We start from the raw sequence: 27,754 nt of genomic DNA, 5'->3' as shown, positions 1-27,754 counted from the left end.
ATGCTACTAGGCTAACGATGATGTCATTTAGATGTGTGAGCTATCAAGCACGAAAAACACTGGCCATATCTTTTGTGGTCCTTATATTTGACAGACCATTAATGGTGGTAATTATGCACTGTTGTCATGGCCTCAGGTTGAAGACCTACTGTACAGTACTATACTTCTGAAGCAGAAGTTGCTCTGTTCAAATTGGACATCATGACTCTTGTGAACTGAATAACGCAAACACACAAGTGTCCCTCAATTTGTCCATTTTCTTGGTGACTACAATAACTCTGACTGGTAACGTGACAGTCTGCTCGAAACAACACAATTATTATTATTGGACACTGAGTGGGGGTTTGTCAACTGTTGCCCTTTAATGCCTGAGTCATTCCTTTCTGACTGAGAACTGCAATCCAATACAGTACATGTAAATAAACATCCCCATCTACAGGCAGAAAACATCATGGAACCTGTAAAGTAACATGTCCCAAGAATATTGTATTTAAATATCTGCATGTTTCTGACCATTGAGTAAATTAAAGACATACATTATATAATTTAAAATCTCCTCAGAGCATTGAATCGATCGCAACTGGACTGTTCTGGTTGTCTTAGAATGGATTTATTCAATGCAATGAGAATGAAATAAGACGGATGTATGAGAATTTTCACAGGCATTTTAAATATGTGAAACATCAGCAGATTTAGTTACTTACAGAAAAATGACTTCATACATGTGTCCAAAGTCATTATTAAATTGAGATCTTGTGTTGAAAATGCGATCACCCAAACTCGTCCTTTAGATATTTGGAGAATAAAAATTATTCAGTTATGACCAATAATCGCAACTAAAAAAATAAATCAATAAAAAAAATACACAGCCACATTGTTGTTTTCAAAGTTAGAAAGTTGGTCCTAAGTCCAAATGTGTATTTGTGTCAAACGAAAAAGAAATATCAATCTGTTTCTGTAATACAACTCAGTGTGGTAATTGAGATTGGATGACAAGTAAAATATATAAATAAAATGCCTCTGGGCACAAGTGTCAGTGGTCCAAAGGGTGAAAGAAAACCTCCCTAGGGTGTGAATAAAAATACATATCTATAACACAATTTATGCTCACTTCTCATTAGGTTTATACAAGCACCCTATATCTGATGAACCTCCACTCGCCACAAAGTTGAAAGCCAGCAAGTGAGCTCATCTGCTAAAATGTAGTTGCCAAGGAAATTGTAACCATTTTATTCACACCCAAGTACTATACATATCCATATATACATAGTGTATATAGTGTGTGTATGCATAACTATGTTTACATGGAGACACGCACGTACACATTCTACTGAAGATACAGTATAAATGTATATAATATAATTCACAATCATGAACAACTCACAAAACATACTGTTTGATTGGCCAGCTGAGATGTGTGAAATTCCTCCCTTGTTAGTCAAGTTCTAGTTTCTCCTGACTGTCAAATGTGTCATTCATTCATAGTATTATTATTTTTCATGTCAAATTTTGACATTGAACAGACTCTTGTGCATGTGATGACTTACATAATGAAATGATGTGGTCATGCAGAGAGGCCCGTGACAAGTCTAGAGGTTGGAGAGAACGACCTCAAGACTGAGAATTCCTAATGAGTTTAGATCAACAAGATCTATCCTAAGCCACAGGTGTCAAACTCAAAGCCAGGAGGCCACATACAACTCACCAAATCATTTATGTCACCCGCAAAAGCAAACAATGTGCGTCAACTTCAGGTATTCTTGCTAAAATTTGTAACAAAAATCCAAATCATCGTGTTGCTTGCATTGGGCCGAAACCTCCGTTGTCCAAATTTGGTCAATTTCATATTTTTTCACAAAACGATACTATTGGTCAGTCCCCACATGGGTATGTTATATTTACACTTGATTGACCAAAATAATGTGTTGACAATGGTTTTCTCTCGTTGATGATGCAATGTTAATGGTTCAACAAACATGCCGTATTTTGGGCTTCCTGAAAATTGGTTTTGGAGATGCGAGGTTTACGCCAGACGCCAGCGATCTGTAATAAATATAGAATAGAATCACCTTTTATTGTCATGAACATGCATGCATGCACACGAAATTTGTTCACTGCATTTAACCCATCACAGTGAACCATAAATATTAACGTAGTCATGTAAAAAGTTTTTACAGTAACTTAAACTATAGTTGAACAAACCATTATCCTGGACTTGTGATTTCAAAATTAGTTATCCATTTTTTTTGTGTGTAGTGTTTGCACCCTTCCTGATTTATTTTTATTTTATTTTTTTTTACAATCCCAATGAAGTTAGGACGTTGTGTTAAACAAATAAAAACAGAATACAATGATTTGCAAATCATGTTCAACCTATATTTAATTGAATACACTACAAAGACACAATATTTAATGTTCAAACTGATAAAATGTATTGTTTTTAGGAAATAATCATGAACTTGGAATTTTATGGCTGCAACACATTCTGAAAAAGCTGGGACAGGTGGCCAAAAAGACTGAGAAAGTTGAGGAATGCTCATCAAACACCTGTTTGGAACATCACACAGGTGAACAGGCTAATTGGGAACAGGTGGGTGCCATGATTGGGTATAAAAGGAGCTTCCCTGAATTGGTCAGTCATTCACAAACAAAGACGGAGGGGGGGGGGGGGGGGGGGGGGGGGTTCACCTCTTTGTGAACAAGTCCATGAGAAAATAGACAAACAGTTTAAGGACAATGTTCCTCAACGTACAATTGCAAGGAATTTAGGGATTTCATCATCTACGGTCCATAATATCATCAAAAGCTTCAGAGAATCTGGAGAAATCACTGCATATAAGCGGCAAGGTCCAAAATCAACATTGAATGCCCGTGACCTTCGATCCCTCAGGTGGCACTGCATCAAAAACCGACATCAATGTGTAAAGGATATCACCACATGGGCTCAGGAACACTTCAGAAAACCAATGTCAGTAAATACAGTTCGGCGCTACATCCGTAAGTGCAACTTGAAACACTACTATGCAAAGCAAAAGCCACTTATTACCAACAACCAGAAACGCCGCCGGCTTCTCTGAGCCCGAACTCATCTAAGATGGACTGATGAAAAGTGGAAAAGTGTTCTGTGGTCCGACGAGTCCACACTTGAAATTGTTTTTGGAAATTGTGGACGTCGTGTCGTCCGGGCCAAAGAGGAAAAGAACCATCCGGACTGTTAGGGACGCAAAGTTCAAAAGCCAGCATCTGTGATGGTATGGGGCTGTGTTAGTGCCAATGGCATGGGTAATTTACACATCTGTGAAGGCACCATTAATGCTGAAAGGTACATACAGGTTTTGGAGAAACATATGCTGCATCCATGCAACGTCTTTTTCATGGACACCCTTGCTTATTTCAGCAAGACAATGCCAAACCACATTCTGTAAGTGTTACAACAGCGTGGCTTCGTAGTAAAAGAGTGCGGGTACTCGACTGGCCTGCCTGCAGTCCAGACCTGTCTCCCATTGAAAATGTGCGGCGCATTATGAAGCGTAAAATACGGCAACGGAGACCCCGGACTGTTGAGCAGCTGAAGCTGTAAATCAAGCAAGAATGGGAAAGAATTCCACCTACAATGAAAAAAAAATTGTCCTCAGATCCCAAAACATTTATTGAATGTTGTTAAAAGAAAAAGGTGATGTAACATAGTGGTAGACATGACGCTGTCCCAGCTTTGTTGGAACGTGTTGCAGCCATAAAATTCTAAGTTCATGATTCTAAATCTTATTTGCTAAAAACAATCAAGTGTATCAATTTGAACATTAAATATCTTGTCATTGTAGTGTATTCAATTAAACATAGGTTGAACATGATTTGCAAATCATTGTATTCTGTTTTTATTTATGTTTAACACAACGTCCCAACTTCATTGGAGTTGGGATTGTATTTGTCACACTTAAATGCTCCCCATCATCACACAAACTTAAATATTAGGCAAAGACAACACAAGTGAACACAAGATGCAGTTTTTAAATGAACGTTTTTATTATTAAGGGAGAAATAAATCCAAACCTACATGGCCCTGTGTGAAAAAGTGATAGCACCCTACGCCAAATAACAGGTTGGGTCACCCTGTGCAGCAACGACTACAATCAAGCATTTGCGAAAACTTGATTCTCTTACAACGCTGTGGAGGAATTTTGGCCCACTCATCTTTGGAGAATTTTTGTAATTCAGCCATCTCAATACGATTCAGTTCAGGACTTTGACAAGGGCACTCCAAAGTCTTCATTTTGTTTTTCTTCAGCCATTCAGAGGTTGACTTGCTGTTGTGTTTTGGATTATTGTCCTGCTACAAAACCCAATTTCGTTTCAGCTTGAGGTCACGAACAGATGGCTGGACTTTCATTTTTGGTAGACGGCAGAATTCATGGTTTCATTTATCACAGCAAGTCTATCAAGTCCACAAGCAGCAAAACAGCCCCAACCAACAACACACTAACACCATCATATTTTATTGTTGGTATGATGTTCGTTTTCTGAAAGGCGGTGTTACTTTTACACCAGATGTAATGGGGGACACACCTTCCAAAAAAGTTTAACTTTGGTCTCATCAGACCACAGAGTATTTTCCCAAGTCTTGGAGATCATTAGATGTCTTCTGCAAAATAGAGACGAGCCTTGTTCTTTTTGCTCAGCAGTGGTTTTCGTCTTGGAAATCTGCTATGCAGGCCATTTTTGCCCAGTCTCTTTCTTATCATGGAGTCATGAACACTGACCTTAACTGAGACAAATGAGGCCTGCAGTTCTTTGGCTGCTGTTGTGTTTTTTGTTGTTGTAACCTCTTGGATGAGTCATTGCTGGGCTCTTGGGGTAATTATGGTCGGCTGGCTACTCCTGGGGAGGTTCACCACTGTTCTGTGTTTTTGCCATTTGTGGATAATGGCTCTCACTGTGGTTCGCTGGATTCCCAAAGCTTTAGAAATGGCTTTATAACCTTTTCCACACTGGTAGATCTCAATTACTCCCGTTCTCATTTTATTCCTGAATTTCTTAATCTTTAGGCATGATGTCTAGTGTTTGAAGAGGTTTTGGTCTACTTCACTTTGTCATGCAGGTCCTATTTAACTGATATCTTGATTGAGAACAGGTGTGGCAGTAACAGGCCTGGGTGTGGCTAGAGAAATTCCACTCAGGTATGCTAAACCACAGTTATGTTTTAACAGGTTTTTGTCCCTTAATAAAAAAACAAAAAACATGTTTTTAAAAAAAATTGATTTTGTGTTTACTTGTGTTGTCTTTGACTCATTTTTTATTTGTTTGATGATGGGAAACATTGAAGTGTTACAAACATGCGAAAAAAATATTTCTTTTAAAGAATAAACAGGAAGGGGGCAAAAAACATTTCACACCACTGTATATGTAATATGATGAAGCATTTATATGGTTTCAAAGTCATAATGGCCCTTAAAAGGAAACTAACTACAGTGTGGCCCGTGACAAAAATGCATTTGAAACCCATGCCCTGAGCAAATGAGGTGGTGCGTATGGTCACTGATAATGTGGTCAATTAACAAGCAACAATTTTCTTTCCTACTAGGAAAATTTCACATGTACAGTATTTAGTTTTCCAGTGAAGGATCTCTGAGCAAAGTGCAACCAAATAAATTCTTTACACCTAATTTTAAAATATTTAAAATAACTATTAAATTACCTTAAAGGAACTTCTATGCGCAAGACATGCTATCCTCCTACTAGACTTCAGTAAATAATCATGACTGGTGCTTTAGGCAGGCAGGACTGACACACAAAGCTTTCTTGGTCCAACTAAACTTCCTCTGACATGTTGTGGATGGTCTCAATTATCTTCATCTTCATTCGCTTTACTTTGTCTGGAGGTGTCTCATTAAGACACTCCTCTACATACTTCAGGAAACCAGCATGTGGCAACATTATCTGACTTTGATAGAATGTCTTCATGAAGTCCAGAACCTCAATTGTGGCAGGCGGCGGGGGTTTGTTAACACGTTTTTGTCCCAACACGCCGCTGTCTGTGTGAGATGAAGATGTAGAGGACAGGGATGAGGGCATTGAGTGCTGGCTGTCTATTGGAGGAGGTGAGGGTGGAGATTCAAGCATCTTCATTATGTTAGGTGTTTGATTGTTGGTTTCAAGTGAGTCTTGGCACTGTTGGGAGGAGGAGGCGAGGGGGGCTTGGTTGTCTGGAGGATGGATGCTGGCGTCCGCCGGTTGTTGAAAGACGACATCTTTAGGCTGCTCCTCCTCGTCACAAGATTCACAAAGGAACATTAACTCTCGATAGTGTTTCCACTTGGGGACATAAAAGTCTTCTGAACCACAGGTTTTGTTGGAGTTCACTGTCTTATGTTCACGTTGGAAGATGGTTCGCAGGTTCCTAAACTTTGTCTTTATGTCCTCCACTATGGAAAGAATAACAAAACACATTTCTCTCATTATTGTACATAAACCCCAAAGCTGTCCAATGAAAATATTGTATAGTGGAACATTTAAATGAGCTTGACCCTAAATTCAGACAATTTGGAGTTAAATCAATATCTGGAAAAATAACATCCCAAAGTTGAACAAAGTCAGACCTTTGAATATTTTGCAGGACTGAAGCCAACCTTGCTTTCACATATCTTGTGAAACTTACCAGTGGGTACCAGTGATGACAAACAGGGAAAAAAGTGGTGTATTGACCATATTACAGGAAATTTAACATCAGTGGCATCGTGGCTCCTTAGTACTTTAGTAGTTTCCTTAGTAGACAACAATATCATTACAACAACAACAACAACTTCACATCCAGTGTTGAGTGAGATTTACTTTATCACACCTATGGACAATTTAGAGTATTCTATTAACCCAAAATTCATATTTTTGGAATGTGGGAGGAAACTGGAGTAACCCAGAGAAAACCCACGCAAGCATGGGGAGAACATGCAAACTTCACACAGGAAGGTCAAAGCCCGGATTAGAATCCAACCATCCATCCATCCATTTTCTGAGCCGCTTTTCCTCACAAGGGTCGCAGGAGTGCTGGAGCCAATCCCAGCTATCATCGGGCAGGAGGCGGAGTAGACCTTAAACTGGTTGCCAGCCAATCGTAGCGGATTAGAACCCATGAATTCTGAACAGTGAGGTGGATGTGCTAACCACTCACCCACAGTGCCAAGTGGTTAGCGCACACAGTCCGACACACAGTGATTTTATCAAGCAGTAACAATATTTGTTTGTTAGAAAACGAATATGTGTTTTCAATGGGTTTTTTTTTCAACGTTGTTTTCAACGTTGCCTCTATCGAATGTTACCTGTGAAAGAGTGCTGTTCATTGTTGGAGAGTAAGCTGCTCAATGTCTCCAACAGACTCTGTTTCATTAACTTGTTCCTGTACCTCTCAGACTTATAGTTCCACAAACAGTCGTGCTCTGTAGATAAGGAAAAAACAAATGAACGAGAGTTTAAGAAAAACAAACGTAGATGCTGTTCGGAATGTTTTTTTAAGCAATGTCATATTACAATATAATAATAACTCGCATATACTCTTCCTATACTGTAATGACATCAGTTTGTATTTATAAAATTCATAACGCTCCTAAATGGCAGATGAAAATACACTCTTGGCACAACATTAGGTACAACTGCAGAATATAATGATTCAATACAATTATAAACAAAATCTGCCATGCTCAATTTTGATTGATACCCCAGAAATACATTTAAATAATGATTCCATTAAATGCAGTGTATATTTGGGGTTCTGCTTCATTCTGAAAGGTATTTGGTCCACTTAAATTGATAAAGTAACCAAAATATTAGACAGACCACTCAGTAAACTACAACAAGAATAATAAACATATTGCTGAATAGTGTTGTGCTCAAGAACACACTATAAGAGACCAAGACTTCTCCAAGACCAGAGCCTACCGAGACCAAGACAAGACCAAGACTTTTGGGGGTCGAGACAGAGTCAAGACCAAGACAAGCCGAGACAGAGACAAGACCAAGACAAGCCAAGACCAAAACCATTAAAAACAATTTTAAAAACCATGACAAGGTTGAACAGTTAAAGTGCATCCATCCATCGATTTTCCGTACCACTGATCGTCACTCGTGTCGCGGGCGTGCTGGAGCCTATCCCAACCAACTCTGGGTGAGAGTACAGCCTGAACTGGTCGCCAGCTAATCGCAGGGCACACATAGACAAACCACATTCACCTTCACACCTACGGGCAGTTTAGTCTCCAATAAACCTACCATGCATTTTTTGGGGATCTGGGAGGAAACCGGAGTACCTGGAGAAAACCCAGAGAATAAGCAAACTCCACACAGGTGAGGCCGGATTTGAACCCGGGTCCTCAGAACTGTAAGGCTGATGTGCTAACCATGACGGTCCGCAAGCAGCTTGTTGCGGGCTGCGGATCGGGTCAGCGCCGCCCGGACATTCTTCCACACCGCCTGGACTCCGGAGGTGATCCTGTATGAAGGGAACCGCCACTGCCTGCTCCTGTATTTTGAACAGTGGGGGTTGGAAACCGTAGCAAGCCATGAACGGGGACATACCGATAGCGGAGCTGGTGAGAGAGTTGTGGGCGTACTCAATCCACGGGACGAATGAGCTCCAGGATGAGGGGTTACGTGCCGCAAAACAACGGAGGGCTGATTCCAGGGATTGATTCGCCCGCTCCGTTTGGCCGTTGGTCTGCGAATGATACCCTGAGGACAAGCTGGCTGCTGCGGCCACTGCTTTACAGAATTCCTTCCAAACCTGGGAGGAGAACTGAGGACCTCTGTCAGAGACGATGTCGATGGGGATACCGTGGAGTCTGAAGACATGCTGGACAAGGAGGTTAGCAGTTTCTAAGGCAGATGGTAGTTTGGGGAGGGGGAGGTAATGGACATATTTGGAAAAGTGATCAACAATAGGGAAAATGATAGAGTTACCTTCAGAGGGGGGTAGGCCGGTAACAAAGTCCAGAGCGATATAGGACCAAGGCCGGCTTGTGATAGGCAATGGACGCAGCAGCCCAGCTGGGGGTAGGTGTGAAGACTTTCCTCGGGCACGCTGCAGTTCTTTGCGGGTGGTGGGAGTGGGCCAGTTAAGGACAGCTTGGATCTTGGCAGGGTCGGGTTGTAGTTGTCCTTTAGAGATAACGTATCCCAGAAAGTGTACGGAGGAGAGGTGGAATTAATATTTTTCAGGTTTAACATACAGGCGGTTTTCAAGGAGGCGCTGGAAGACTTGGCGTACATGACGGCGATGTTCTTCAAGGCAGCAGGAGAAAATGAGAATGTCATCCAAATAGACAAAAACAAACCGGTTTAGCATATCACGGAGGACGTCGTTAATGAAGGTCTGGAAGACAGCGGGGGCGTTAGTCAATCCAAACGGCATGACATGGTATTCGAAGTGTCCGAGAGGGGTGTTGAAAGCGGTTTTCCATTCAGCCCCGTCTCGGATACGGATGAGCTGGTCGGCGTTTCGTAGATCCAATTTGGTGAATATCTGGGCGACACAGAGGGGTTCAAACGAGGAATCGATGAGGGGAAGCGGAGATTTATTTTTGACGGTGATGTCATTGAGACCACGGTAGTAGAGACATGGGCGGAGCGTGGTGTCTTTCTTTTCAACAAAAAAGAAGCCAGCCCCTACTGGAGAAGAGGAAGGTCGTATGAGTCCAAAAGCCAGAGTCATGGATATAGTCCACAAACTAATAACATAACGACCGAAATAAAATGCATTCACAGCACCCCCACCAGTGACGCTTGTAGTCTTACTACTATCGAGACACAACTTCAGGAATTGCAGTCCAAAATCCGCACCACACGACAACACATGGCTACCAAAGTAGTCAATTCCTGATCGCTAAGCAACACGCTAAAAGTAGCCATTTTAGTTCTCGACGCTTGTATTGCAGCTTTAAACCAAAATAGGCAGGCCATAACCACGGTGTTGTCTGTGCTCCTAAACGGTTTATCCTCACAAACAGATTGCTAACATGTTGACGAACGACAGACTATATGAAATTGCTCCCGTTCTAGACAAGTTAGCAATAGATAGAATTCTCCCACATTTGGGACCTCTCGACTTAATTCCAACTATCCGGTCTATGGCCCTGACAGGCCCCACTAATCTGGTCCACCTTGGATTTTTCCTTACAAGCTCCCACAGCTCTGCATGTCAAACCTGAGTTCCGAGGAAAAGCCTTCCTTGTCGCTCGCTCAATCAACGACGCCCTCAAAGATGCCACTTTGCATATTGAGGATGTCACTTGGTAACACCTGCCGTCTGGCAGTTACGACAGCCAAATTGTGATTACTAAGCTTTTCAAACACAAATTTAAATTTGACTCCAAAATGCTTGAACAAATTGAATTTGAAGGAACTGAGGCAATTGACATGACCAAACCAAAGACACCAGAACCCCTGTTAGCGCATTCCTGGTCTGCTACAGTCTTCAACTTAGTGGCCCTAACCATCCTCGACCACGACATGATTTTCAGCTCTACTGAAAAACCCAGAAGCTGCGGCACTGCTTAGAACAGCACTCCAATGCTTGACTGAGGTCTTCTGTAGGAAAGGAATAGCTGAACCTGACATTGACCCAACTCAAACTGTGCAGGAGGATCTTAAACTTATTAGCAGCTTCCTGTCAAATCTGGATTCCAGTCTTCAAAGACTCCTCCTTTTGAAGATAGGAACCAAAAGGTTGGGAGATCCTCTGTCCAATAAGACCAAGATTTTATTTGGATATACCACAGATTGGACTATTACTCCTGGACGTTGAGTTATGTTTAATCACCGCCTTCTTCAGGAACGCAAATACAGCAATGAACTATTCGTTTAATATTAAAACATGCATAGAAGGCGCCACCAAACACCCGCTGGGAAGAATTGCTGGGAGACAGGGTGAGACCCTCTGGCGTTTGAGAGTTACTGCAATGTGGACTTCCATTCAGGGTTTCGTTAACTGAAGATAAAATGTCTGTTTTGATATTTCATGAACTCTGCAGAAATATTCCAAATGTATGTCTTGATGTCTGTGTCACTGTCAACTTTACAGGTCCAGCTGTAAGATTTGAGAACTGTTCGTCTTGATTTGAAGCTAAACAGTATGAAATGTGATAGAATGATTACTTAAACTTTAGTCTTGGCAGATCAGTTACTTATTGTTCAATGTGCTTGATCTATGAGTAAGAGTACAAAGTTGGGAGTATTTTATCCTGATAAAATGATTTTTACACCATTTGTATGGCTTAATTGGAGACTAAAATTCAACTCGATGGGCGTGGTCTTCTCCGGTTACCTATTGGACACGACTCCCGTCTCTTGGGTTTTGCTCTCGTGTCCTCCTTCTCTGCTGTTCCTCCTGGCTAATCGCTCCACCCACGCTTTCTTTTCTGTTGTCCTCCGGTGCCACCAGGTGCCACCACGTGCGTGAGCGCCCGCCTGAACCAGACGGTGGCGCTTTCGATCGAGGAAGCCGGCCATGCGGCTTCGATCGCTTTTCCTAGCCGTGGTCTGTTGGCGGAGCCCCAGTAAGCAATTACCGACATTCCGTACTGGTCACGCAGAGCCCGCCACAAGTTCAATCGACAGGAAAGTTATGAGCGCATTGCAACGGGACAACTTCTTTTCATGTTTCCGCCTGTATTTGTTTTATTTTTGTGCATCCTTTTTCTTTAACCAAGCCTGCCTCCGTGCCTCCAGAGACGACTAGGACAGACCACCCCAAAGACCCACGGATCTACGGTCATGAGTAGGACACCGCAACCGCTGCCAGAATGTGCAAAATTAGTGCCTTATAATTTTGGGGAAAATACTAGCTTCACACAAGTTCCACCTTTGTACACCTCAACACAGTGCAACCTTTTCACATTTTCCTTTTTCCACACAATGTCCTATTTCCCTTTTCGTACGCCTATTTTTCTTTCACCATTATTCGTTTACCCTTAGTGTTATTTTCGTTTTGTAGTTAGACCCCTGTGTGTTTCTCTATAGATCCCTCGTAGATTTCATTAAATTTTCTTTTCCTATCGGCTTGTCCCGTTAGGGGTCGCCACAGCGTGTCATCGTTTTCCATGTCGGCCTATTTCCTGCATCCTCCTCTCTAACACCAACTGCCCTCATCTCTTCCCTTACTACATCCATCAATCTTCTCTTTGGTCTTCCTCGAGCTCTCTTGCCTAGCAGCTCCATCCTCATCACCCTTCTACCAATATAATCACTATCTCTCCTATGGACGTGTCCAAACCATCGAAGTCTGTTCTCTCTAACTTTGTCTCCAAAACATCTAACATTGGCTGTCCCTCTTTTGAGCTCATTTCTAACGTTATCCAACCTGGTCACTCCTAGAGCGAACCTCAACATCTTCATTTCCGCCACCTCCAGCTCTGCTTCCTGTTGTCTCTTCAGTGCAGTCTCTAATCTGTACATCATGGCTGGCTTCACCACTGTTTTATAAACTTTGCCCTTCATCCTAGCAGATACTCTGTCACATAAGTGCAGTCGTTCTACACGAACGACTGCACCTCAGCGAACCCGACTGTCAAGCTCCTGAGGATTGCAGATGACACCACTGTCATCGGCCTCATCAAGGACGGTGACGAGTCTGCATATCGACAGGAAGCGGAGCGGCTGGAGCTGTGGTGCGGCCGACACAACCTGGAGCTGAACACGCTCAAGACTGTAGAGATGATCGTGGACTTCAGGAGGCATCCTTCGCCACAGCTGCCCCTCACGTTGTCCAGCTGCCTTGTGTCAACCGTCAAGACCTTCAAGTTCCTGGGAATTACAATCTCTCAGGACCTGAAGTGGGCGACCAACATCAACTCCGTCCTCAAAAAGGCCCAGCAGAGGATGTACTTCCTGCGGCTTCTGAGAAAGCACGGCCTGCCACCGGAGCTGCTGAGACAGTTCTACACAGCGGTCATCGAATCAGTCCTGTGTTCTTCCATCACAGTCTGGTTTGGTGCTGCTGCTACAAAAAAGGACAAACTCCGACTGCAACGGACAATCAAAACTGCTGAAAGGATTGTCGGTACCCCCCTACCCACCATTGAGGACTTGCACGCTGCCAGAACTAAGACAAGGCCGTGCAAAATCCTCTCGGACCCGCCGCACCCCGGTCACCAGCTCTTCCAGCTCCTTTCTTCAGGTAGGCGCTACCGATCAATGCAAACTAGAACTAGTAGACATTCCAACAGCTTCTTCCCTCTTGCGATCAACTTCTTAAACAGCTAACCTATAATTCCATTACAACAAGCTGGCAATTTTTTGACTTGAGTTCGTTGTCACATTTCTGTGGGGCCAATTATGTATTACTCGTGCACTCACTGTAGTTGTCTCGCCATGCTGCACTATTTGCATATACTGGCCACTCATGCCAGAGTAGCATCTGCTCCATTTGCACACTGATTGAGGAGTATCTGTAACATTTGCACAACCAACATTGTCCCAGATGATCGCACTACTTGTCACTTTAAACCGCATACACTCCTTGAAGTCTCAGCGCCCTTTGCACAATGGTCATTGCACCAGACTATTGCAATATTAGTCATTCGAACTGCTCTAAGTGCTAGAGGACTCTGCATCTTTTTGCACAATTGTTTTTTGTCAATGTCTTTATTTCCCCAAAGTGTTCTGTAAATTGACTGTCTGTTGTACTAGAGCGGCTCCAACTACCGGAGACAAATTCCTTGTGTGTTTTGGACATACTTGGGTGTGTTATCAGAATCAGAATCATCTTTATTTGCCGACACCTTCCTCCACCCGTTCCAACCTGCTTGGATCCATTTCTTCACTTCCTTACCACACTCGCCATTGCTCTGGACTGTTGACCCAAAGTTTTTAAAGTCCTTCAACCCATCACCACTGCAAAGAGGAAGGGGTTCGGGGCTGATCCCTGATCCAGTCCCACCTTCACCTTAAATTCCTCTGTCACACCGACAACACACCTCACCACTGTTCTGCTGGCCTCGTACATTTCCCGTATTATTCTAACATACTTCTCGGCCACTCCAGACTTCCGAATGCAGTACCGCAATTCCTCTCTGGGTATTCTGTCATAGGCGTTCTCTAGATCCACAAAGACACAATGAAGCGCCTTCTGACCTTCTCTGTACTTTTCCATCAACACCCTCAAGGCAAATAATGCATCTGCGGTACTCTTTCTATGTATGAAACCATACTGTTGCTCGCAAATTGCTTCTGTCCTGAGTCTATTCTCCACTGCTCTTTCCCATAACGTCATTGTGTGGCTCATCAACTTTATTCCTCTATAGTTCCCACAGCTCTGCACATCACCCTTGTTCTTAAAAATGGGCACCAGCACACTTTTCCTCCATTCCTCACCCGCTAGTATTCTGTTGAACAAGCCGGTCAAAAACTCCATACCTCCACAGGAATGTCCTCAGGACCAACTGCCTTTCCATTTTTCATCCACTTTAATGCCTTTCTAATATCCCCCTTAGTAATCATTCCCACTTCCTGGTCCACCACACTTACCTCTTCTACTCTTCAATTCTTCCTTCTCTCTCATTTTCCTCATTCATCAACTCCTCAAAGGATTCTTTCCAACTGTCCAGCACACTACTGGCACCAGTCAACACATATCTATAGCCTTAATTACCCTAATCTGCTGCACATCCTTCGCATCTCTATACCTCTGTCTGGCCAACCTGTATAGATCTTTTTTCTCCTTCTTTACTGTCCAACCTGGCATACATGTCATTATATGCCACTTCTTCCTGTACTTTGAGGTTCCACCAAGTCTCCTTCTCTCCTTTCCAGCCAGAAGATACACCAATTACTCTCCTGCCTGTCTCTATGATCACCTTGGCTGTAGTGGTCCAGTGTTCTGGAAGCTCTTTCTGTCCACTGAGAGCCTGTCTCACCTCTTCCCGAAAAGCCGCACAACACTCTTCCTTTCTCAGCTTCCACCACATGGTTCTCTGCTCTGCCTTTGTCTTCTTATTCTTCCTCCCCACCACCAGATTCATCTTACACACCACCATCCTATGCTGTCCAGCCACACTCTCCCCTACCACTACCTTACAGTCGGTAACCTCCTTCAGATTACATCATCTGCACAAGATGTAATCCACCTGCATGATTCTATCTCCGCTCTTGTAGGTCACCCTATGTTCCTGCCTCTTTTGGAAAAAAGTGTTCACTACAGCCATTTCCATCCTTTTTGCAAAGTCTACCGCCATCTGTCCCTCCAAGTTCCTTTCCTGGATGCCGTACTTACCCATTACTTCTTCATAACACTGTTTCCTTCACCAACATGTCCATTACAATCTGCACCAATCTCAACTCTCTCTCTCTGTTTGGAATGCTCGGAACTACTTCGTCTCGCTCTTCCATAATTTCCCTTTCACCCATAGGTCACATCCTACCTGTGGGCCATACCCGCTAATCACATTATACATAACACCCTCAATTTCAAGTTTCAGCCTCATCACTCGATCTGATACTCTTTTCACTTCCAAGACATTCTTAGGTAACTCTTCCTTTAAAATAACCCCTACTCCATTTCTCTTCCCATCTACACCATCTTAAAATAATTTAAACCCTGCCCTTAAACTTATAGTTTTGCTAACTTTCCACCGGTTCTCCTGGACACACAATATATCAACCTTTCTCCTAATCGTCATGTCAACCTTGTCCCAAGATTTTCCTGTCATAGTCCCAACATTCAAAGTCCCCACATTCGATTCTAGGCTCTGTGCTTTCCTCTTCTCTTTCTGCCTAAGAACCCGCTTTCCACCTCTCCTTCGTCTTCGACCCACAGTCGCTGAATTTTCACCGGTGCCCTGCAGGTTAACGGTGCCAGGAGCGGACGTTTCTAACCCGGGCCACGACTGATCCGGTATGGAATTCTTTAGACAAACGCTCATATTTGTTTGGCAAAGTTTAAAGCCGGATGCTCTTCCTGACGCAACCCTCTGCATTTATCCGGGCTTGGGACCGGACTACAGTTTTCACTGGCTTGTGCACCCCCCATAGGGCTGGATTTCGTAGATTTCATTAAATATTCTATAGAACTCCGCTATTTGTTGTGTTGAGAATAAGGAAACCTCTGTAATGTAGCATGTCCTAAATCTAGCAACCTTCAGATTATGAGACTGATCAGTTTTTTCGGCACTTTTTTCGAGATTCTATACATAATGGATGGATGGATGTATAAAAAAGAGACGTGTTGCCCTTTCGAGAATTTTTTTTTTTTTTTTTAACGTTCACCTTCAACGAATTTATTTCTTAAATAAATTATGTTTTATCCAACGCCAATATACAATTCAATCCTTTACAATATATTGGCAAGTAACACTGGCTGTTGGGCAACTGTAATGTTTTATTTCAAGGAACTGAGGAAAAAAAAAAAAAAGCAGTTCCTCTTCACGTCAGTCACAACACCATTAATGGTGCGATTACGGGGGTGGTGGAGAGTTATTAACACATGAATTCAATCTATTTATTGTTTTTACGAGGCACTTTTCCTTAGTATCACATTAAAGAAGTTGAAGAATAGCAGATCAGTGCTGGTCTCGACCAGTCTTGATGGAAAATCCCGAGTCTGGCCGGTTCGAGACAGAGACAAGAACAAGACCTTCAAAATGTGGTCTCGAGACCGGTCTTAAGTGTTACAACACTATTGCTGAACTAATAATTAGAGTATTAAAGTATCACATTTAGTATTAAAGTATCACATTTAAAAATCCTGCACTTGCTCTTTTAGATTGGGCCAGGTCTAACTAATGTAGTGTTTGGTGGGTGTAGGTGTCACTCAGTTTGAACTGTAGCCTTTGCTACAATCATGGAAACGCACAAGTTTTCTCCTTTCCTTCAGTAGCAGCTCCGTCACAGCTAATAACTGATCATAACCACAATGTGCTACTTTCATGTGCAAGAGCAGTCTTATTTACCATATCAGATGATGGAAAAAAGTGAAACAAATGACACCAAAATAAAACTGCATTACGATATACTACAAAAGAAAATGTTAAGAATCTATCATCAATGTAGGACATCAATATATAACGTCTTTTACTGTGATGTACATACCGGAGTAAAATGATATGAGCTGGTGAACTTTGGTCTCATTCCACTGGCAGCGCGAGTCAGAAATCAGCCCACATTCTAGTTGAACTGGACTGGATGGAGGAACTTTTACAGGGGAATTGTTTGTACAAGGTTTGCAATTCAGTGGTGAACTGGATCGTGAATTTAGGAATGTGGAAGCAGTTTTTTGATTCTGTAGTTTTAGGTAATCTGAAGCTACAGAGAAGATTTGGAAGCCCCCAATAGTATTGGTGTAGGCATCCGTCTGCCTGATGGTGGAGGATGTGTTAGTTTGGGTGGAGCATGAGGAGCTGCTCGGGGTGGCGAATGGTAATTTTTTTCCATGTTCCAGCATTTGTGCTTCCTGTAGCTTCAGTATCTGCAGGTCGTCTGGTCTTTCTTCATTTTTGCACCACTCACAGAGGAAGAGCAGCCGCTGATAGTGTTTCCATTTAGAGTGGTAGAGTTTATCAGATGTCCTGCTCACTTGCACCACTTTGTATTCACGGTTAAAAACTGTCCGAAGATTCTTGAACTTGCATTTTATATCTTCAACTGGAAGACAATACAAACAGAACAAAAATCAGTTATTTGATTAAAATTGTTGTCCCAACAACCACAACTGTAGTATTTGTGTGGTGCATGAGTGCCTTTAAGGGGCATGGCGTAGTGAGTGACATCAGGAACCAGAGTCAGTTAGGCTGGCCGGATAGTTCACTGTGAGTATTTGCTTCTTCCGACTGTTCTCATTTTGTATTTGTGTGCTTGACCGTTTGTCCTGTTCAATAAATAGGTGAAAGCGCATCAGCGACTGTGGCTCTGCTTGCCCAGACGCATTTCTGCCATGTGTACTATTAAAGTACCAGTGACTTTTACAGGCATATTCCTCGTGTGAAATGTTGGTGGAATACCTACATAATTGTTCGATGTCAGGGACATTCTACAATAGATGTTCCAATTAATTTTTTTGCCATATAGAGTTTTGTAGACACTCCCACAGAGACCACAACACTTTATATTGTATAGACTACAAGTGTTTCATTCACTAACTAAAAAGGCACTCAGTAGATATCCTACTGCTACAAATACTGAAAATAAAAATAATGATCGATTTCTCCTTCCTTTCAGCTAGAAGATACTTACTTGAGAAAGATGCAGAGTGGTCGGACAACTGCCTCCTCAGAATCTTCAGAAGTTTCAAGCGGAGCAGACGATTGTTGTGGTTTTTAGACTTCTTGTTCCACAGACAGCAGTGTTCTGCACAAATGTAAATTTACAATTTGCATACGGTTGATATGCTATACCCAAAAAAAAAAAAACGGTCTTAAAATAGTTTTTTTAAAATATTTTATTATTTTTCCAATTGCGATAAGCACATGAAATAGTAGCACAGGTTTAACAGATTTAAAATCAATAAAAATAACAAAGGGGGTAATTCCATGTAAAAATCAACCAAGAATTTTCTATTCACCTCTCAGATGTTCTACAAATTTTGAAGTGCAGTTGGAAATGGAAGGACAAGACCAGAAGATATAGTATAGAGATATATAGATAAACCTTTGGCTAATAGAGACTCAACTCAACTTTATTTATAGAGCACTTTAAAACAATCACAACAGCAAACCAAGTGCTGTACATTATACAAGAATAAAACATAATAACAATTCAACATACGGCAAACTAAAACAATCGATTAATAGCAATGTTAAAAACAATAAAAAACAAAAACAGTACAAAGTCTTGTGCGGTGTTGAAAGTCAAAGAATAAAAATGGGTTTTAAAACTGGACAGTGAGGGGCTTGCCTAATGTTTAGGGGGAGGTTATTCCAAAGAGATGGACTGGGAATGGAAAAAGCTCTATCCCTTCTGAGCCTCCGTTTAGTCCCAGGAGCGGCTGGTCAGGTGACCTGAGGCAGGAGGTGGAGTAGCTCAGAGAGGTAAGGTGGGGCAAAACCATTTAAAGATTTAAGAACAAATAAAATAATCTAATAAAATGGACAGCATAATTGGGGTTATGTGCTCCCTCCTACGAATTCCAGTTAAGAGGCGAGCAGCAGCATTTTGAGCCAACTGAAGACGTTTGAGGGAGGACTGGCTCACTCCAAAATAAAGTGCATTACAGTAATCCAGCCGAGATGTAACGAAGGCATGGATTACTGTGTGTCAAAGTGCTGTTGTGGAAGGCCAATTTGCCAATTAAATATAAAATAACTGTCCATTTTAAAACCAAAATTTGAGACTGTTGGCTTTTGATAGTGTGTTAAGGGGCCAAAGTCAATGGGGGGTGTTTTCAAGGGCCACTGGGACCAAACACCATAACTTCTGTTTTCTTATCATTAAAATTCAGAAATTTCAATGCCATCTAGGCTTTAACGCCTTCAAGGCACAGCAAAAGTGGTTTTAAGGAGAATACGTCCATTTTTTTTTTTTTTTAGTGGGACATACAGTGCAGTGAAAAGGTATTGACCCCCTTCTCAAATTCTTATATTTTTGCATCCACTTTTATGTTTAAGATAAAAAAAAAAAAAAAAAAATGTAAATAGACAAATATAACCCAAGTGAAGTTAAAATGCTGTTTTTAAATGGTGATTTTATTTCTTCAGCAAAAAAAACTATTAAAGGTTACCTACTCCTGTGTGGAAAAAGTAATTACACCCCTTGTAATCATGAAATTGTGGTTAATTTTCAATTATCACACCTAAGCCTGATCCACTCCAGACCTGTTCAATCAAAAGTCACAAGAATCACAGAATCTGTCCCGACAAAATCAAGTCGGACAAAAGAACTATAAAAGCTGCAAGAAAATAAAGATCTAAATAAATGCCAGAAAATAATTGACATCTATCAGTTTGGAAAGAGGAACAGCCATTATTAAAGCTTCCGGATTCCAGCGAACCATAGGGAGAGCCCTTATCCTCACATCGAGAAAACATGGAACAGTGGTGAACCTTCCCAGGAGTAGCTAGCCTACTGCGATTACCCCAAGAAACAGCAATGACTCATCCAGGAGATCACAAATTAACTCAGGACTACTTCTAAAGAACAGCAGGCCTCCCTTGCTTCAGTTAAGGTCACTGTCCATGACACAGCATTAAGAGACTGGGCAAAAATGGCATCCATGGCGGAGTTCCAAGGTGAAAACCACTGCTGATCAAAAGGAACATAAAGCAGGGCTCTAGACTACGACCAAATTGGTTGCATATGCTACCTTTTTCCCCCAGCTTGTGTGATTAAAAAGAGAGAGATCGAGAGCAAGAGAGACACACGTCTCAATCATTGTTAAGAATTCCATTTGAGTTAAAAGCGACCCGCTGGAATATGATTGGCTGGCTGCTGCAACATACCTGTAATTGACTGCTTCTTTCTGATAGGACGCTCTATTATCAACAGCCCCGTCACGTAGAGGCGCACCACATACATGTATGCGTGTCACAGACGGGTCAGTACGCCGTTGTGTCTGGCCAATGGAGTGGCCACCACGTTCCTACAGTGGGTACGGAAAGTATTCAGAACCCCTTAAATTGTTCACTCTTTGTTATATTGCAGCCATTAGCTAAAATCATTGAAGTTCTTTTTTTATCCTCATTAATGTACACACAGCACCCCATATTGACAGAAAAAAACTGAATTGTTGAAATTTTTGCAGATTTATTAAAAAAGAAAAACTGAAATATCACACAGCCATAAGTATTCAGATCCTTTGTTGTGACATTCATATATTTAACTCGGGTGCTGTCCATTTCTTCTGATCATCCTTAAGATGGTTCCACACATTCATTGGAGTCCAGCTGTTTTTTATTATACTGATTGGACTTGATTAGGAAAGCCACACACCTGTCTATATAAGACCTTACAGCTCACAGTGCATGTCAGCATAAATGAGAATCATGAGTTCTCTCGTTTGTATTCCGGTTCTCCCGGAATACAAACGTTTTGCTTCCCAGTTTCGATGCCTACAGGTCAGCCAACCCCAAAGAAGAAAGTGGCGAAAACCAATGAAAGAAGAACACGCACAAAGACATGGTAGTGCCCAATGGCGGCAGAGAACAAAAGTGTTTCTTAACTTTGTTAAAATAAATGATGTCGCCTCAATGCAACACTTTGAATAAGATTGTATTGTTCAAAGGAGGCTTTCACAATGTGTAGAAGTCAAACGTGCTCCCTCCCGCTCCGAGCCTCGACCTACACCACGTGGAACTTCAGTCAATTGGGTGAGTGTGAAACAATGAAATACCAACTTTGAGGCAGCTAACAAGTTAAGCGGTGGGTTGCACTCTTGCACTGATGCGTTTTAGCATTCATTTTAATCTTCAAAACAACATAAGAGCTGATGCCAGGCACAAAAATAAAATCTACATTATTTTACCATACTGGAGACAAAGTAGAAAGAGTCGCATTACAAGCTTAACATTGAGGTCAAACGTCAAAAGGTCAAACTAGCAACTTTATATCACAATGAATTGGGACAAATTTCACATAGTCTCACAGTAGGTAGTCTCACGGTGGGTAGGTAAAGTAGGTAGTCTCACGGTGGGTAGGTAAAGGAATCGTTTTACACATAATTTGATTCCATTTATTGCTCTTTTTCACGCTGTCTTGTTTTACTTTCATTTTTACCGGTGTCGTCAGCCAAAATGTTCCTGTGTGTACCCTTCAAAATAAAAGGCTAACAGCATAAAACAGATAGTCAAATTAAAACTTGCACATATAAACCATTTGACGTGACAAAACAGTCCCAAATAATTGTTTTAACAATTTTATATTTAACTGTTAGCTGAACCATTAATTAATGAATATTAAGTCAATTGGGTTAGTTCCAAAACGCATTGCCTTTTAGTTCATAGGTTTTATATTGATACTGATTATAAAGAGCCGAGTCAAATGTTCATTTTTGTCTATGCTGCGGCCTGCTACAAAAATGGATGTTCATAATTTGGACACCGTTTATTTAAACCGTGCAAACATTTTTGACCCAGCCCCCTAAAAGAATTGGAATCGAGAATCATTTGGAACCATAATCGAAATGAGGAACCAGAGCGCTCCATCGCAGAATACATTTATTTAACATTAACATCAGTAAACTAATTACGTAATTGTAGCCGCATTTCCTTATTAATGCAAAATGTACTAGCGGATCAGCTCGTCGCCGATGTTACGTGTGCTTCGCGGTTCCACTTGGGACCACAACCAGGGCCCTGACCCGCAGCACCTCAATGCGAAAATACAAAAGACCAGCACAACAAATACCACACTGGCTGATCTGATGAGCAAAAATGTTGCTTAAACGGAAGAGTAGCAATAGAGGATGTCTGCTCCAGAGAGAACATTGTCCTCAAGTAAGAGTACTGTTATTTGACAATAATATGACTCAAGTACAAGTCAATGGTAGTCCTCCAAAAAAGTACGCAGTGAAATTATTAGTCAAGTACTGAGTAAATAGAGAGTAACTTCAGATTTTTTTTAACCACAGCATGATACAAAAAAATACAAAATAAATAAATAAATAAATAAATAAAATGTGAATGTACAAATTCTGATGTTGTTGTGTGTGTATGCACAGTCAAAACATCTGCAATTTACTGCAATGCGTTTTCTCAAGTTATAAGTGAGCTGAAATTTCCACGTTTGGGCAGATAGTGCCAGACAAATACTACAATGCTGTTGTTTTTGTTTGTCGAAATGTAAACAAGAGTAGCACGCCGTTGCCTTCATGGTAACAACGACCTTCCCAACATGGCTGTCACGTACGCACGACGATCAGCGGGGCAGGCTTATCTAGTGAAAATATCTATGTCCGGGAAGCCCAATGGAAGATGATGTGTGAGGTCATGTGACTTTCTTGTGTCATTTGATTGGTGAACTAGACTTAAACGTCACTTTCGCTTAAATTGGATGACGCAAACAGCGCCCGATGCGGAAGTCGAAGTCCTAGTCTCGCACGTGAAATAGTTGATAAATAAGCAATAATAGATAAATAAAAGTAGTGAGCGACATTTAGATCACTGTAACGGCGTAAACGTACCGTGACTTATTAACAGCAGATGCGGTGGAAGTTTTCTTCTGGTCTCATCAATTCCTGTGACTTCGAGCAGACAGGCGGAACTTCAGGCCACATATTCGTCCGCCACGGAATAATATTCACAATTGCATCTGTGTGTTGATGGTGGATGTGTGGAATGGATCTAGCTGCCAGCATTAAAGGAGTACGAAACAGCCTATGATGTCAGTGACGGCGACCCCCCCTCCAGGAAAAACTCATCGGATCTATACGATTTACGTAAATGGCCTATTTTGAGTTCAAAACGGTGAATTTCGCCTGACTGATTTGCATGTATGAAAAACACGGACAAATCCCAAATGCTTTCGAGTACATACAGGAACATGGTTTTGAGTTTTCAATTCATTTAAATTTGGCAGGCTGTAAGACATTTCTTGGGTCTCTTTAGTGGATTGATGACTCTACACCCAATGTGCCCTATAATATCATTATATCAGTGGGATGAAAAACAACAATACTACTGTTTATTCTTTTCGTTCCATTTCCAACCACACCTCAAAATTTGAAGAAAATATGACATGGGAAGGGAAAATTCTTGGTTGATTTTACATGGAATGACCAAAAACATTTTCACTTTTCTCAGCACAAACACATTGCATTAATTTTGCGGGGATTATTAACCTATGCTGTGACATTAAGAGCCGAATTATTTACCCAAGTAATCTGTTTTTTAGCATTTGCCTAGGCTCTTTGGCAATCTCTCAGCATTTACAGTATGTGCTGATTTATTCAGAGCAAATTATTTCAACGTGAAAGAATTTTGCCTACCTGCATAGAAATCAATAAGGGCACATTCCTTCTCTTCAGTCCAAAATGATTTAGCTACCATGTTTGAGAGGATGCAGGATGATGACAAGGTGGTTGTGGTGGGGGATTCAGGGGGAAGGATGGAGATGATGAGTCCTGGGGTGGTGAGGACATGCTGGCTCTCCTCCTGTGAAACAATTAATGAGGACTGCAGTGGAGCATCAGTGCAGTCATCCAGGCCTGCAGCCTGCAAGAACATCAGCTGCTGATAGTACTTCCACTGCGGTACAAACACATCCGAACCGCACACCACACTCCCCTTCACCGCTTTGTACTGCCGTTGAAAGGTGGTACGAAGGTTCTTGAACTTGTTTTTGATGTCTTCCACTGGATAGGGAAAACAGATCAGTGTAAGATGGGGGGGTTGGCTGGTTGGGTTCTGCTACATAAAATACATTTCCATCAGTCGTTTAGACATGCCTGTGAAAGGAGCTGGTGGTGGTTGAGCAGACAGAAGAACTCTCAAGTGTTCCAGCATTTTCCATCTCAGCTGTCGATTTTTGTAGCTTTCTAATTTATGGTTCCACAGGCAACTGTTCTCTATGAAATAATACATGTTAGTCTCCACTCCTCACTAATACAGTACTGAACCTTTTGTAATCTCAAGAATATAATTACAGTACTGTACTTTTAAAATAGACATACTTCACATTTGTTTGGAATTAAAATGATATAGATTTACTTGGTTGTTTCATTACACAATTAATGGGGGTACAGACCCTCTACAGATGCAACTATTTGTATACAAGCAATTTAAAGTTAATTTTCCGTAACATGCTAGTACACTGACACAAACTTGGCTGAGACAAATGGCCTTATACTATACATCACGTCCTTCATATGGTGGCCGAGACAGGTCACAGCAATTGCAAACACCAAAACAAATGCAAATGCATACACTAAAACCACAATACAGTGACATTAATGTACTCCCTCAGACTGTATAATTCGTCCGGGTTACTGGGGACTCATTGTCCACAGACCAACGGGTTTCCCTTTGTCTTTAATAAGGAAAAATATATTAAAAGATTACCCTAATGAAATTAAAATTGGGATTAGAACTAAACACCTCACTCTACCCATATCACCAAAAGCTAAAGAAACACATTTCCAAACCTTAAACGATATAGATATTGTCATTACAAGGATAGATCTATCCTTGTAATGACTTTGATTAATAAAGTTGAGCCGAAAACAAGTGACTGAGGCAGGAAGTTGCACAAGTTTTAGTGAATGCAGTTGGAAAAGTAAACGAAAGTAAACTATTTTGGGAAGTAAGCACTTTCTGCTTGTCATAAATCCTCATTATTATATATAATGCATTTTACTTATACAGCGCTTTCTAGACATTCAAAGACGCTTTACAATTTCACACATTATTCATTCAAAACTTCAAACAGTTGGAGAGGGCCACACCAGCATGCTAACCTCAATTGTGTTAAATGTGAATTTAATGTCTTTTTATGAAGCAGTATACTGAATTGTTTTAATTAGGACATGAACGATTAATCGGACGGATGATTTATTCCGCTGATATTATAGCCCTTTTCAAATCTGTAAAAATTGCAGATTTCTTGCATGTTTTTTTTCATACATTAACACATTACAAAATAAGACAAAGTTAATGACATTTAAACAAACAACAATACCAAGATTTCAGTAAGTTTCAGCATTTTTATGTATTATCTATTTTTAAATTAATCAGCCGATTAATCAGTTATCGGAATTTTAGTCTGCAAAATATCAGAATAGGCATAAAATAAAATCCATATCGATTGAGCCCTAGTTTTAATAAACTGCTTGTGTCGCTGTGGCATATGTTAAGATTAGGAAATAAAACTGTTTTAAAATTCTAATCAGTCACATTAAAATTATATACACTATATTGCCAAAAGTATTCGCTCGCCTGCCTTGACTCACATGATTTTAAGTGATATCCCATTCTAAATCCATATGGTTTGAGATGATGTTGGTCTACCCTGAGCAGCTGTAACACCTTAAACTCTTGTTGGAAGGCTTTCAACAAGGTTTAGGAGTGAGTTTATGGAAATTCATGCCCATTCTTCCAGGAGCATATTTGTAAGGTTACACATTGATGTTGGACGAGAAGGCCTGGCTCACTGTCCAGTTGAAATCAACCCAAAGATGTTCTATCAGGTTGAGGCCAGGACTCTGTGCAGGCCAGTCAAATTTATCCATACCAAATTCTCTCATCCATGTCTTCATGGGCCTTGCTTTGTGCACAGTCATGTTGGAAGAGGAAGGGGTAATCCTCAAACTGTTTAACTGTACAAAATCTCTTGGTATGCTGAAGCATTCAGAGTTCCTTTCTTTGGAATATTTTGGACATTTACAATTTTGTGGGAAGAGTTTGGAGAAGGCCCCTTCCTGTTCCAACATGGTTCAAGGTTCATGAAGACACTGATGAGAAACTGATGTGGATGAACTTGATTGGCCTGCACAATGCTGACCTCAACCCCACTGAACACTTTTGGATGAATTAGAGCGGAGACTGAGAGCCAGGCCTTCTCGTCCAACAACAGTGTGTAATCTCACAAATGCGCTTCTGGAAAAATGGTCATAAATTCCCATAAACACACTCCTAAACCTTGTGGAAAGCCTTCCCAGAAGAGTTTAAACTCTGATAACTGCAGAGAGGAGACCGATGTCATAATTTCTATGAGTCAAGGCAGATGAGTGAATACATTTTGCAATATAATGTATGTACACATATTAACATTAGATGAGTATTTAATCCACATGCACAATAAGCATGTCTACAGGGTCCATAATTTTGTATATTTTTATAAAGTGTCAAGCCGTGATCTCCAACATTCAGTGGAGTGGTTCGCAGCCGTGTGTGAAGCAGCTGGAATGAAACTCAGATCCTCCAAATCTGAGACTGCGACATGACCTCAGATAAGTGGAAGAAAATGGATGGATGAATATTTCACTGCGATACATAAATTGGGGTCACATTAAAGTGAATGCTGTCAGTGATTCCTGAAATACCATAATGTCACGTTTTGAATTTGAAGAGAGCAAAAAGTCAAGGGTACCACTTGTTTTTCATAGCAAACATTTTGGCACGTGTTGTCAAAAACTTTCACTTTCAGGAGAGGAAGTGTCCTCCACTATTCTGATAAAGTTATAACAGTATTACAATACACGTCCAACAAACTACTGATTACATAGACTTAGTACTGTCCATTGAATAATTATTTGTTATATTTGCTTCCTTGTTCTCATTAAGTTTTCCACAATTAAATATAAGGTCAGAATATGTCATTCATTTCAATTCAAGCACTTCTTTCCGACTTTCACAACTGTAACGTCTTCTGTCGTTAGTGTTTAGGCTGCTATGTAAAGCCAATCTGCCTCAAATTGCTGGTCGCCATTGCTGTGACCTGTCAGTTGCTCATTTCACACACAACAATCGGTCGAAACGAGCAACGGTTGCCAAATAACGCACAACAACACTGTCAGATATCGGGACACACTCCAAACTTTAAGAAATGTGTACTTTTTGAAATAAATATGTTGCAATTGTGGCCATTTTCACTTACTGGAAAAGAATGATATGAGTGTCCTTTCTTTCTCCTCTGTCCAGTATCTCTCCGGCTTGAAGCTGTTTGGCGAGACCTCCATATTCGTTGCTGCTGTTTGGTCCCCTTTCTGCTTGACTCCATGATCACGTGATCGACAACCCAGGCTCTGATTGGACATCAGTTACACGAGGTTCACCAATAGTATTGCACATTGCCCAGTAGAGGTCGCGGTTTAACGCAAATACACGCTACAAGTAAGTCTGCACAAGTATCATCAAAT

At 41.2% G+C, this 27,754-nt stretch overlaps 1 protein-coding gene across 4 annotated transcripts; it reads right to left on the bottom strand.

Moving 5' to 3' along the window:
• Positions 1-332: 332 nt before the first annotated feature.
• LOC133413642 (uncharacterized) lies at positions 333-27,733 on the bottom strand. Of its 4 annotated transcripts, XR_009769902.1 has the most exons (8): positions 27,493-27,733; positions 24,347-24,466; positions 23,888-24,253; positions 18,205-18,318; positions 17,065-17,616; positions 7,311-7,427; positions 5,693-6,419; positions 333-2,043 (listed from the first exon to the last, which is right to left on the bottom strand). XR_009769902.1 is itself a non-coding variant. In XM_061698261.1 (7 exons), exons 1-7 carry the CDS (start codon positions 27,650-27,652, stop codon positions 5,806-5,808), a joined length of 2,043 nt encoding a protein of 680 aa, XP_061554245.1. In that variant the 5' UTR covers positions 27,653-27,733; the 3' UTR covers positions 3,632-5,805. The 4 variants fall into 4 exon arrangements, 3 of the variants coding, with proteins under 3 accessions (XP_061554245.1, XP_061554246.1, XP_061554247.1); XM_061698261.1 differs by lacking the exon at positions 333-2,043 and having other exon boundaries at positions 3,632-6,419; XM_061698262.1 differs by lacking the exons at positions 333-2,043; positions 7,311-7,427 and having other exon boundaries at positions 3,632-6,419.
• Positions 27,734-27,754: the final 21 nt, after the last annotated feature.

This window comes from Phycodurus eques, chromosome 15 (assembly GCF_024500275.1).
Source record: "Phycodurus eques isolate BA_2022a chromosome 15, UOR_Pequ_1.1, whole genome shotgun sequence".
Lineage (NCBI taxonomy): Eukaryota > Metazoa > Chordata > Actinopteri > Syngnathiformes > Syngnathidae > Phycodurus > Phycodurus eques.
Note: the sequence above shows the minus strand (reverse complement) of the source record. Positions and strands in the feature narration are given on the sequence as shown.

What these genes read in the sequence shown, in the direction of transcription:
- LOC133413642 (XM_061698261.1), bottom strand. Translation starts at nt 27,652, where the DNA reads ATGTCCAATCAGAGCCTGGGTTGTCGATCACGTGATCATGGAGTCAAG. An exon ending in ACTCATATCATTCTTTTCCA is followed by an intron (nt 24,467 to 27,492) that starts GTAAGTGAAAAT and finishes ATTATTTCATAG; the next exon opens with AGAACAGTTGCCTGTGGAAC. An exon ending in ACCACCAGCTCCTTTCACAG is followed by an intron (nt 24,254 to 24,346) that starts GCATGTCTAAAC and finishes TTCCCTATCCAG; the next exon opens with TGGAAGACATCAAAAACAAG.